General features: G+C 52.9%; 1 protein-coding gene across 1 annotated transcript; it reads right to left on the reverse strand.

Annotated features, from left to right (window-relative positions):
- Positions 1-1,492: 1,492 nt before the first annotated feature.
- Positions 1,493-13,268, reverse strand: CALML4 (calmodulin like 4). Its single transcript, XM_017976717.4, is given in 6 exon segments — positions 1,493-2,057; positions 5,020-5,208; positions 6,887-7,027; positions 12,974-13,004; positions 13,099-13,146; positions 13,149-13,268. Coding segments are annotated over 6 exon segments (612 nt in total). The 5' UTR covers positions 13,254-13,268; the 3' UTR covers positions 1,493-1,959.
- Between the last annotated feature and the right edge of the window lie 231 nt (positions 13,269-13,499).

Consider the following 13,499-nt stretch of genomic DNA (forward strand, 5'->3'; position numbering starts at 1 on the left):
CTTGCTGTGCTCCTGGGAGCGGCCCCACAAATTGTACGTTTCTATTTTTATATTCTTAAAGAAGGCAGCCAAATCTTAGAAACCTCAAACCCCACAAAACTGCTCCTGCACTGCAGACCTGGGCATCCCAGCCAGATGGTCACAGCCTGATGTAGGTGGCGTTTGGGCCGTTTACTGCCTGTCATCCACCCGCACTTCACAAAGCTCTTCTCTGTGGCTCCTAGGAGCTCCTACTTACTCCCTTTGCAACTACACTTGGGGAAATGAGTCTCCTTCCTTGGGGCCTTGTTTGGGTCTGAAGCCACACAGCATCGAGACAGTTGCGCTCACACTGTGATTCTTGTTCCTTGGAGTTTTCCCTGTGCCCAGTCCCTAGTGAAAGATTTGTGTCTTGTACAACCTCCCAAAGGACACACCCCTGTTTGATTTGGTTTTCTTCTGCTTTAGCCACTGTGGTACCACGAAACAAAGCCACAGCCCGGAGAACCCACTTTTGATACATACAAATGTATGTACGTATCATCAGATGGTTGAAAATCTTTGTCCTTGGAGCCCTGTACCCCCACCCATGTTGGTGTGGCACTCCATCCCTTTTTAGGACTCTGTTGGCACTACGAATGATCCACAGAGTTGACAAGTGTAGGGTACCTCTGAATCTCTGGCAACACCAGCCTGGCACCTTCTGGCCGTGTAACTCACTCAAAGCCATTAGAGCTATATCGACTCCCAAAAGGCCTAAGTGTTCCTACTACTGTTTTTCAGGACGATTGGACCCTGGCCATTGCCTGTTACATCCCTTTATTTCTCTCCATAAGTCCTGGGGAAGTGGCTTAAGGCTATGAACCAGTGTGGGCCACTTGAGCAGACCATCCTGGAACCTTGCTGCCCGCTAACAGCCCAGGGGACAGCTCGAATTTGTCACAGCATTGGAAGCCCCCCTTCTCGAGCCCTGCAAGGTCAGTGAATGCAGCAGCTCGCATCTGGTTCCCTTTGGTGTGGGGTGTAAAGTAGATCACTTGTGCCACCCTTAGCTGATGCTGCCTCATTGTAGCATGTTTTCACTCTATATACTCTGTTGATGAATGAACAGCCTGAGCTATGTCACTGTATCTGTTGAGATGGAAACGAGAATTTGTAAATGGGCCTGTGGCACTGCAAGAATTGTCACAAGGGTTTTAGCTTTTTGTTCGTTGCTGCTTCTCAGCTAGCACTGGCTTCATCTTGGAAATGTGGATGGTGGGTCTAGCCCCCAAATACCCATTAAGCCTCTTGGTAGATTGCCCTTAAGTCATTAGCTCAGTCCTTCCTCAACAGGCCCCATGAGGTAAGAAGTGGGAGTCTAGCTTGTGTGAGGGCCCTGAGGCTTTGAGGGGTGAAATGATTTGCCCAAAGTCACACAGTGGGAAGCAGCAGAGCCAGGACTGGAATCCAGGCTGGTCTGCAAACCGCAGGCTCCTTCCATGCTGGAAAGGGCAGGACTCGTAGTAGTTACTGAAATTCCCACAAATCTTTATTAAAGATCTGTTCCTACCATAGATGAAATCATCTATTATGGTTGCTAGTTATCCTCTGCTACTGCCATCTCCCCCAAATGAAAAGAATACTTTTTTTGAGACGGAGTCTCACGCTTTCGCCTAGACTGGAGGACAGGGATGCAATCTCAGCTCACTGCAACCTCCGCCTCCCAGTTTCAAAGCAATTCTCCTGCCTCAGCCTCCGGAGTAGCCGAGACTACAGGTACACGCCACCACGCCCGGCCAATGTTTGTATGTTTAGTAGAGACAGGGTTACATCATGTTGCTCAGGCTGGTCTCAAACTCCTGACCTCATGATTCACTCGCCTCGGCCTCCCAAAGTGCTGGGATTACAGGAGTGAGCCACCGTGCGCGGCCCAACACTTCTTTTTAAAAATTAATCGCTCCAAGTTTTCAGGTCCAGGGGAGGCACTCGCATTCTCCTTCAGTAGTCCTGTGTAGGAAGGGTGATCTTGTGGATGAATTCATCATACTTCACTTTGCCATTAGGTTCGATATCTGCTTCCCTGAAAAGATCATCCACTGCAAAAAATCACATTAATTTTTCAGTTTGGCTTTAATGCTCCATTATAAAAAAGTTGAGTCATTTGGGGACTAGGGCTCCCCTAAGGTCTTTCCTGAGTGTCCAGTTAACTATTCCCATAGACTAGGAAGTAAACCAGTGAACAGAAATGGACAACCTACCCCTGCCCTGCTAAGCCACTGGTAACATTTTGAGCCCATCAGGCTTTCTGCAGGGGCAGGGAGTAGGGAGGTGTACTGGTAAGGATTTGGTCACTGATGCCACATTGTGCTTTTATTTATTTATTTTTCTCATGAAAATATGACCCCTCTGCCTGGATTTCTAGAAATCTTTGGCCTGGAGTTTTTTACTTTCTGCAGCTCCACTTCCAGGCAGAGCGGACGTCCTCCACAGCCCCAGGCTTCGGCCTGCCCCTCGCTTGCCTGCCTTCTCCCCCAAGCCGGGGCTCTTCACCACTCCTGCCCCCACGCCAAGAGAGGACTTAGTGACAAGCAGTGTCTGCTACCATCACCTCTAAAAAAAGTGTGTTTGGGGGATGGGGGTTTTATGAGAGAAAAATAAATCCAACTGTGTGGAGAGCTCGCAGCATACAAAACTGCCATTGTTCTCCCTCACTCCAAAAAAAAAAATCACTTCATTGGCTTGTTTCTTCTGGTTCTGGATTCCTGGGGTAAAATACTAGCTTGTCCCAGGCATTGGCAAGAGCCATTTCAGCTTGTCTTCCCCACGACAGCCTCTTGGGGCCAACCTACCATGGCTCTTTAGCCCAGCCTCATCCTTCTGCAGAAGCAGTCTCACTGCTATGTCAACTTCCCAGGTCTGGACACCTGCCACACACCTCCAGGCAGTGAGAAGAAATCCCATGATTCTCTGCTTAACCATCCTTCTCACAAGTGTAATTACCCATGCCTTGTGCCTAAGCCGATAGTAGTTCTGAGTATTGGGAGAATGTCGAGGGCACTATAACTCATCTCATTCTGTGGAGAAGTTTCTACAATCAGCCGGCTGGTTAAAACCATCCCAGGGGCAGGCCAACAGCAGCTCCAAGGCCAGTCACTGCAGCCTCTTCCCACGGGAGCAGCGGGGCAGGACTTAGCCAGGTGCCGAGTCTGAGGACACCTGAGTAGAATAAGCCTCTCACTCCGTCTCAAAGACCCATAGAAAGCCAAAGTGCTGAAGTCAGCCGGTCCCAGGCGTCAGGAAGAGAAGGCTTCACCTGCAGCCCTCTCCGGCCGTTCCAAGGATGCTTTTTAATCAAACTGAACATTGTCTTTCAATCATTCAGAAAAAGGATTCCTGCCGCTGGTATCCTCCTTCCTGTCTCCTGTGGCCAGTGGGAGGGAACTCGGTGTCCCTGCTTGTCTGGAACACATGGTTTCTGTGAAACCTTTCTCTGCTGGTTATGGGAGATGTATGTGAGTCTGGGTCCACATTGTTGCTTTAGATGGAGATCATTAGCGCGCAAAAATAAGGCATGCTCCCTCTGCTGACTCCACCTGCTGCCTAGAGGGCCGGGCAGTGTCCTGGGGGCAGCGTGGGAGGGAAGGGCAGCCCATGTCTTCCCTATCTATGTAAATGAAAACAGCTACGAGAGGTAAGCCTGGAAAAGCAGGGTACAGAGACCCAGTCTGCTGTCAGGTGATTGTTTTTATATATATGTATGTATTTTTGGAGACCAAGCCTTGCTCTGTCGCCCAGGCTGGAATGTAGTGGCACAAGCTCAGCTCACTGCAACCTCCACCTGCTGTTCAAGCAGTCCTGCCTCAGCCTCCCAAGTAGCTGGGACTACAGGTGTGCACCACCATGCCCAGCTAATTTTTGCATGTCGGGCAATTTTTAAGCTCTGTTCTGTGCCTTAGTGGCATCAGCTAAAATCTGAGCAGACTGATTTGTAGAGTGGTAGCCAGGAGGGACCTGAGGGGTCACCTACTGCACCCTCATTTCCAGCAAGGGAAGTGAGATGAGAGAGAGGTTAGGAAACTCACCTGAGGTCTCCCAGCATTCAGGAGTCCAACCGCTCCTCCAGTGGTTTATTGTGATTAACCAGAGATGAAAGTCTGTCGTTTTGAAGCCTCTTTTCAGCACCTACTTGTGGCCAAGCCCAGCTCTCCTGTCTCAACCACAGGCAAGCAGGGCAGCTTAACTAGAAAGCCCAGACTCCGGGGTCAAGGGCCCTGGCCTCAGGCAGAGCAGGCTGGAAGAACAAAGGCTGCACATGGCCCAGCGTGGGGATCCCCTTGATGGTGTACAAAGGGCTTTCCTAGAAGACCCCAGGTCTTGTCCTGCTCTGAGGCAGGAAGGCCTGCTGGGCTGCAGGAAGGTGCAAAGCAAAGACCCCTTCTCATGGGGCTCTGGGAACAGGAGCCCCGCCTGTCTTTACAATTCTCCAACTGTCCTGGCAAAGTTCTCCATGCAGCCCCCTTCTGGAATAGCTTAGAGCAGCCCAATTCTGGAGGAAGGGGAGCAAAGTAGCACCTCAATTTGGAAACTTGACCTCAGCAGCAACTTCGGAGAATGCTGTGGTGGGAGGAGGAGCAGGGACGTCTAGACCTGCCTTCACGCCTGGCGCTGCTACTGGGGAGCTGCTCACTGCCCCTGCTTCTTTATCAGTAGGAGGCAGCACTTGTGCTCCCAGGGGTGTCATATGCACTAGATGAAGCCCCACGGTGAGAGCTTGAACACAGTGGGAGGCCGGACTGTCTGCTCCAGCTGCCCTGCCCTGTGGGGTCCCAGCTGCGTTTCCTCCAGGTTGCTCCTTCACCCTGCACCCCTCCAGGCCCTCTGGTTCTTCCCCTGGCTCCAGTCCAGCACCCACCTAGCGTGGCATCTGCTTACAGTCTCCTGTGTGCGCAGCAGTGGAGGTGGTCTGCACCACCCTGGTGGTATCAACCCGGCTTTGGTGCCCTCCTCCCAACCCCCTAATCCCCTCTGACTGTTGGGAAACAGGCCCCAGGCTGTTACCTTCCTTATGGGTGAGCTTCTCCCCCAGTCTCGTGAGTTTTGACCGCAGGTCCGACGCCATGATGTAACCTTTCTTCTCCTTGTCCGCCATCAACATGGCCAGAAGAATTTCTTTCTTTGGGTCCTCTTGTTTTATTTGCATGTGCATAATGGTCAGGAAAGTGGAGAAATCCAACTCTCCATTTCCATCTAGGAAACCCACAAATACAGCAGAGTGAGCAGAGGGAAAGGCTCTTGGGAAGCCAGCTGGCCTCCTGTGGGACCTGCACAGCAGGTTCAAGGGCCACTGACCAGGGAGCAGCAGGATGTGGCAATGAGTGGTCACAGTGAAGAGGATGCAGCCACCCCCAGCGACTTCCCACCACGGGCCTCTCACTGGACTGGACATTCTTCATTTCAGCAACATCCTCTGCGACGATGTTTCTCATCACCCCAAAGTTCAGAGTGCAGGGTCCCATCCACAGATGGAGCACTGGGCTCCTCTGCTCCCTTCTAGCGCTTCCCTCCTGCCCTGAACTGCAGGGAAACAGGTCCCTGTGTCGTCCATTCCACCTTCGGCAACCACCACAGCACAACTACCAGGATGGGTCAGCGGCCCCACCTGGGCCTCAAGCCTCAGTCCCAGCCAGGCTGGGCTGCTCACCTGCCTCCCCTGACTGCAGCCTCCGCCCAAGCCCCTCCGTCATGAGCCCTGGCCTGGATGTCACTGCAGGAAATCAAAACTTGCCCCACTACAACTTCCTGTTTGTTTAGGAGACAGAAATCAAGGAAACCACCACCACTCTGGAGCTGGACCTGGGGGATCTCAGGTATCAGACCTCTGAGCATCCCATCGCCAGGCTGCAAGCCTTCACAGGCTCGTCTGGGCCCAGCATGGCCTGCCCCAGGGCTGGCTCCCAGTGCCACTGCAGGTATCCTCTAGTGGGGCCTCTGGTAACCCTAGCAGATGGCAGTGACCGCCCCCTGAGATGAGGAAGCTGGGGCCTGAGACTGAGCATCGGACTGTGGGCTCTAGTTCAAGTGCTCTTCCCAGGGGACCTCCCTTCCCCTGGGCCAGCCCCTCCTTCCTGAGTGTCCAGCCCCTAACGCAGACAACTACCCCGGCCCCTGAAACGACTCCTTGTTTTCTTAGAAAAAAACATGACAAAACATAAAACTTGTTTCTGATTATGAAAAGCTGTATATGTTCTCATTGTTGAAAATACAGGAAGCAAGCCGGGCGCAGTGGCTCATGCCTGTAACCCCAGCACTTTGAGAGACCAAGACAGGCGGATCACCTGAGGTCAAGAGTTCGAGACCAGCCTGGCCAACATGGCAAAACCCCGTCTCTACTAAACATGCAAAAATTAGCCAGGCGTGGTGGTGGACGCCTGTAATCCCAGCTACTTGGGAAGCTGAGGTAGGAGAATCACTTGAACCTGGGAGGCAGAAGTTGTGGTGAGCCGAGATCGCACCACTGCTCTGCAACCTGGGCAACAGAGCGAGACCCTCTCCAAAAAAAAAAAAAAAAAGGTGTGGTTAGGAGAGTGCCCACTTCATCAGGTTTTGGGAGCTAAGCACATGACAAATATTCAACAAACGGAAATGTTTCTGTAAAAACATTGGGATCACTCAGCGCAGTTTTCCCTGGGTTGATAGGTCTATTAGAATTCCTAGATCCTGAGGTCTGTCAAATGGGGTGTCACTGGTTGCTAGGAGGATTCCAGAAAGCCCAAGTGAGCTGCAGCGCTCCTGGTCTGGGGCTGCCACAGCTGGGTCCCCAGGAGCCCTCCCTGCCACCTGCCCCTCACACTCAGCTGTTCACACCTCTACTGTCTGCACCACCCGCTGGCCCCTCCCCACTCCCCGTTGTCCCCCCACCACTCACCTATCCCGTGGGTGTGCAGGTGGCGCTGCACCTCCCCTGGTGTCGGGCTGGCCCCCAGGCACCTCATGGCCACCATGAGGTCGGAGGCTTTTATCTTCCCCCTCTGCCGCTTGTCATACAGGGAGAAGCATTCCTTGTACTCTGCACACAGCCCAGAGGGAGGGTCAGCAGTGTCTGGTCACTCTCCGCCTATGCCAACCTCCCTGTCCTTGGGTCTCTTCTCCCTCTTTTGTCTTCCCCTTCCTTTTGCCCATTCCCTCTGTCCCTCTCTCCCCACCCCTCCCAAGGGTGCTAGATATAGCAAATGAAATTACGGGACTGCCAGATTAAACTGAATTCAGATCCACACTGAGTACATTTTATTGTGTGTCCCAAATTTTGCATAGTTACATATACTTCCACTGGAAAAGTATTTGTCCTGTGTCTGAAATTCTAATTTAACTGGGTGTCCTGTGTTTTATCTGGTCCTCCCTACCCCCTCTCTTTCTTCTCCCTCCTCCTCCCCACCAACCCACAGGACTAGAACTCCTGGGACAGTGCCCCTCCAGGGCCCACAGCAGGGCGTCCAGACCCCCAGGGACCTCTGCAAACACAACTTTTCTGGACAATGGGAATGATAAAGGCTCAGGATTACTGTGAGGGCCAGAAATCCAGGAGGCCCAGGAGAGAGCGGTGATACTATCACTGTCATCATCGCAGCTGGGACATTTCTGAGCCTGCTGCCCCTGCCCTGGCCTCCAGGCTGCTGACTCTCAAGCTGTCCCTGGACTCAGGCCCTGGTCCTGTTCTCAGAGACTTCAAGGGGTCCTGCTGAGACGTTCTCCCAGGGACTGAAGCCCTTTCTTCCTCAGTAGGTGGTGGAGGTGGAAGGCAGCTAGAGCCAAGGGCTCCCAGCCTGACACAGCTGTCTCACAAGCTCTGGCCATGGGAGGCTCGGGAAGGTCAGCTGAGAGTTCAGGAAAAGTCCCTGGACCCCGCTGACTGAGCATCTGATTTGGGGGTAGGTGGGGCTGCCATCAGGACAGGGAGATTCTTGTCCAACTCAGACTAGGCACCTGGGCCTGCAGTTGGAGCCATGGGAACCCAGTGGCCCCACGCTGGCCCTCCCGGCCTGGGGCTCAGGGCTCTGTTCTCTCTCCTGCTTCTGACACCACCCGGGTGGGTCCTTAGGGGCCTGGACACCAGCCCCTTAGCTGATGACAGCAACAATGACAGTTCGCGTTGCTCAGGGCCTCAGGGCCTCAGGGCCTCGCTTCATCCCCACAACCTGCTGTGAACCCCTTCATATTCCCATGTGCGCACAGGACATTGAACACTGAGAGCCTGGCTGTGGGCACTTGGGCTCCTGAAGGGCAGCTCTGCCCACCAGGCCACACTGCCTTCAGCTCCAGAGCAGATAGCACTGCGTGCAGCAGGGTGAGGAAGGATGCAGAAGGACCCCCCCCAGATTCCCAGCGCAGACCAGGGGTCCCTTCACATTCCCTCATTAAGGCACTCAGGCCTCCCTGGTAGCTTTTCGTGTCTAGGATTTCAAGGGCGGGGGGCAGTCACTAAAGACAGGCAGACTGCCATGTACCATTTAGAGACACATTTGCAGCCTTTGTGGAGAGACTGAGAGGAAACCCCCAGTCCCACCTACCTGCCCTTTCAGAACTTTCCAGAGCCTGACCTGAGCTTCTGAAGGGGCAAACCAAAGACAGGACCAGGTGGAGTGACTGAAGAGGCCCAGGGGAAGCAGGGCCAGACTCTGGCCTAAGAAGACCCCAGCTTTTGTTCCTACAAAACCCAATTGCCTGCAAGAGGGCTCAGTGCCAGAGGGGACAATGCCATCACCTCACATCAGGGAGACCGGGAGAGAGGGCTGCCCCAAGCGCAGAGCTTAACCTTAGCACGGCAGGGATGCCCCTGGGGACCTCTCAGGGCCACGCTCACCTTGTGTTTCTGTCTGGGTTTGCCCCCAGGTGAGGGTAGGTTCAAGGCCCACTGATGTCCCTGCCAGATCTGTGCTGGAAGCTGCTCATCGCACCCTTGGGGGCCAGAATCAGCCTGACTGCAGATGGGTGCACTGCACCCCTCCCTGATGAGCTGTCAATCACCGGGGCCTGTGACAGGTCCTTGCCATCAGCAGGGCCAGGGCTTAAATAGAGGCCCGCCTCCTAACAAACCTTCACATCAGATAGGTGCCGTCTCCCTGCCTCAGACGCCTCTAAACAGCTGGAAGGCCAGATCTGAACCAGGAATTACTATGCTAGAACAAGACAATACGGTGCTGGAGACCCAGCTGGGCTTCCCGCTGGCTCCTTCCTCCACCCCCTCTCCACTCTCCCCCGTCACCTCCCACTCTCCTTCCTGCTTTTTCTCCTGCCAGGTTACCCTCTAACATACTAGCGAATCTATTTCACTGTTTTCCTTTGCGTCCTCCCCTCCCTGATGTCCCCCCGTCCTGTGAGGAAGGGATTTTGTCTTTGTGTTCACTGTTGTATCTCTAGTGCCCAGAACAGGGCTGGCACAAAGAAGGGACACAAACATTTGTTGAATGAAAGGATTAATTGGGTTAAATGAATTGGATTAAAAATACCCGTAAGTCTTTGAAAATGCAAATGCCAGCCCAGCGGTGTCAAGCCTGTAATCCCAGCACTTTGGGAGGCTGAGGCGGGCGGATCACGAGGTCAAGAGGCCATCCTGGCCAACCTGGTGAAACCACTTCTCTACTAAAAATACAAAAATTAGCAAGGTGTGGTGGCACGTGCCTGTAGTCCCAGCTACTCGGGAGGCTGAGGCAGGAGAATTGCTTGAACTCGGGAGGCAGAGATTGCAGCGAGCCGAGGTCGTGCCACTGCACTCCAGCCTGGAGACAGAGCGAGACTCCATTGCCTAGGATAACACCAGCTGTGCTAGGTGTTTAACAACCTGCTCTAATCATATAGGTGCTTGTATACTCTGCACTGTACAAGGCATGTAGCACACAATTTACAAATAATAAGGAAATGTGTGCTATTCTCTATTATAAATTCCATCCAGGGCTGGGTGCAGCGGCTTATACCTGTAATCCCAGCACTTTGGGAGGTTGAGGCAGGAGTATCACTTGGGCCCAGGAGTTCGAAACCAACCCGGACAATATAGCCAGACCTCATGCCTGCAAAATATTTTAAAATATTTTGTGTGTGGTGGCGCATGCCTGTAGTCCCAGCTACTCAGGAGATAGGTGGAAGAATCCCGAGTGGGAGGTGAAGGTTGCAATCAGTAGAGATCATGCCATGCACAGAGCAAGACTCTGTCTCAAATAAATAAATAAATTCCATCTAGTCACTTAATTATCACAAAGGAGTTTTGCCACCTCTTTTTTTTTTTTTTTTTTTTTTTGAGACAGAGTTTCACTCTTGTTGTCCAGGCTAGAGTATGATGGCATGATATCAGCTCACTGCCACCTCCACCTCCCAGGTTCAAGTGACTCTCCTGCCTCAGCCTCCCAAGTAGCTGGGATTACAGGTACACGCCACTATACCGGGCTTATTTTTTGTTGTTGCTGTTGAGACAGTCATGCTCTTGTGACCCAGACTACAGTGGTGCAATCTCAGCTCACTGCAACCTCTTCCTCCCAGGTACAAGTGATTCTCCTGCCTCAGCCTCCTGAGTAGCTGGGATTATACGCCACCATGCCCAGCTAATTTTTGTATTTTTAGTAGCGACAGGGTTTCACCATGTTGGCCAGGCTGGTCTCGAACTCCTGATCTCAGGCGATCTGCCCGCCTTGGCCTCCCAAAGTGCTAGGATTACAGGCATGAGCCAATGTGTCTGGCCAATTTTGTATTTTTAGTAGAAACAGTGTTTCACCATGTTGGCCAGGCTGGTTTCAAACCCCTGACCTCAGGTGATCCACTTGCCTCCGCCTTCCAAATTTTTGGGATTACAGATGTGAGCCATCCACACCCGGCCCAAGTTTTGCCAACTCTTAGATCCACTGCCAAGCTATAGTTTTGATTCAACCATGATTTGACAGATGAAGCTGCATGCCAATGAGTGCAATTCTTTTTCCAATGAATGAATGGTCATTAAAGCTAATGTGATTCACTGGGTGTTTCTCACCCTTCTACCAAATACATTTCATTAAATTGAAACTTCTTTCCATTCTCCAGCTCCGCTGATCACAATAGGGTTTTCTTTTTCACTTTTTGTGTAGATAGATGGAGGGATTGAAACATTGTTTGATCCTACATTATTGAGTACTGGCTGGCTTTAACATCCTGCTTGCAAGATTTCTAAAAATACGGCTCTTGCTAGCTGCAGTGAGGCAGACCCACCTGACATGTGGGTGACACCTGGCTGTGCCCAGCCCAGTGTCCAGCACGAAACTGACATTATCCCCTTCTGTCCTTAGCTCACAGGTGAGAAAACAGGCTCAGGGGTGATCAGGCCTTGGGGCTGCTGCCTCCAGAGCCCCTGTCTTCCCACCTCACTAGGTCACCCCATCCAGTCTTCCACACATTCATTTAACATTGGCGGCCACTTTCTTGGTGTCAGATACTGGGATGCAAAGAGAAATTACCTTCTTCCCATCTAGGAGCTTTGGCTGTCCAGGAGGGAGGGTCAGTGAGCCTCAAAACCAGGCATGGGTGGGAGGATGCTGAGGCTGAGAGCTGGACTCCAGCCCTCAGTCCACTGTTCAGTATCACCTTTAGATCTGGGCAAGAGGGCGCTGCCCCAGGCCCTGTGTTTTACAAGCCCCGGCTCTTGCCCTGGCCCTCCTCTTGGGATAAAGAGTTCCAAGGGTCTAGTCTACGTGGAGGTGCTACTTGGAGCTCACAATTCCTGCCCTTCTAGACCAAGCTTGGAATACTCAGAACTCTGGAACTCTGGCCCAGGAAACCCTAACCCCACTTGGCTGGGCTCTCAGGCCCCTGCCCTGGATCACAGGGTGCCTCTAATTTTATCTGCAGTCCCAGCAAAGTACTCATTGAGAAGGCAATGTTTCACCAGAGACCTGCAGGAATGGGGATGCCTAGGAGGACTCTCCAGCCCATTGATGTCCACTCTTGGGACAGGTTTAGGGTCACATCCTCAAGCAGCAGCTGGCTGTGCCTCCTGGGCCTCTCCTGCCAGGTGCAGGGGGCAGCAGCTGTGAGGTTCCCTGGTCCAGGTCTGGGCCCCAGAGTTCTTTGTAACCCAACCCTTTGCTCTTGACCTTGTGGAAACAGAACACTGCACTGTGTGAAACTGAAACCTGGTCGGGGGCTGGCAGAGTAGGGGACCCAGGGAATAAAGTGTTCATGCCCAAACCAGTCTTGGTGCCAGGGCAGAGGGGCTCAGTGAACTCCCCCCCTCCCCCATTTTACAGATAGGGAGACTGAGGCTAGAGAGATACATCCTGCCAGAGAGTGCAGACCTGGCCTCTGTGCTCTGTCTCAGTTACAAAGCCCCTCCTCTTTCCCTGTCAGCCAGAGTTTTTATTTTTTTCTCTTTTTCTTTTTTGAGATGGAGTCTTGCTCTGCCACCCAGGTGGGAGTGCAGTGGCATGATCTCCACTCACTACAACCTCTTCCTCCCAGATTCAAGCAGTTCTCCTTCCTGCCTCAGCCTCCTGAGTAGCTGGGATTACAGGCGCATGCCACCATGCCCAACTAATTTTTGTATTTTTAGTAGAGACGGGGTTTTGCCATGTTGGTCAGGCTGGTCTTGAACTCCTGACTTCGTGATCCACCCATCTCAGCCTCCCAAAGTGTTGGGATTACAGGCGTGAGCCACTGTGCCTGGCCTCAGCCATGCCTTTAATGGTCTCTCTCTCCATCCCCAGTTCCCTCAGTCCCCAAATCCAACTGGTCAGGTTCTGGAGGGACACCTAGTGAGCTCTGTCTTGGCACCCTGGCTTGTAAATCACTCTGACAAGTATAAAGCCACATTTCTATTTTGGAGGCCTACCCCTGACCCCCACCTCACCAATGGCAGCCTCCCTGCAGCTCTTGACCCCACGGGTGGGCCCAGCCCTCCTTCAGCCACCTTCCTTCCCACCATGAAAACACAGGCAGAGTAAATTGCCTAATGAGACCCATATTTTGCTGAGTTGCTAATTAAAGAACAAACCCAACCTACCATTAATTTGGTCTTGGGAAAGAAACTTGGCCTGCAGCAGAGAAAGGAAAACAGTCATCAGGGGAGGGCTCCATCTGAGGCTCAGGCCCCCAGCCCTGGCCAGGCCGACACAGACCCTCACTCACCATCCTGGGGTCCCGGCTGCCACCCGTGGGCTCGCTGTTCCCAGAACCGAGTTCTCAGTTCCCTTTCCTCCAGCCTCAAGTCTAAAGTCTGCCAAGCTGGGTGGAGGCCTGGGTAATAAATGCTCAGCTGCCATGGAGACCGGGCCCCAAGCCATCAGGGTCAGATTCCAGCTTCCTCAGCACAGCCAATGCCCCGCCACCTGGTCGGGTTGGATTTTGAGGACATGGGGCTGCAGAAGGCGTTCCCTGGGCTCGGGGTCTCTGCCCCAGAAGTCAAAGCAAAGGGACCAATGCCAGTGTTTCTTCCTGGGAGCCCTGGACTCCAGGAAGGGGTCAGGGAAACTCAGAGACGGGACCCTGGCCTTCGCTCTCTCCTGGGACTCAGCAGGGACACCATCAAG

This window comes from Callithrix jacchus, chromosome 8, assembly GCF_049354715.1.
Source record: "Callithrix jacchus isolate 240 chromosome 8, calJac240_pri, whole genome shotgun sequence".
NCBI classification, from domain to species: Eukaryota; Metazoa; Chordata; class Mammalia; order Primates; family Cebidae; genus Callithrix; species Callithrix jacchus.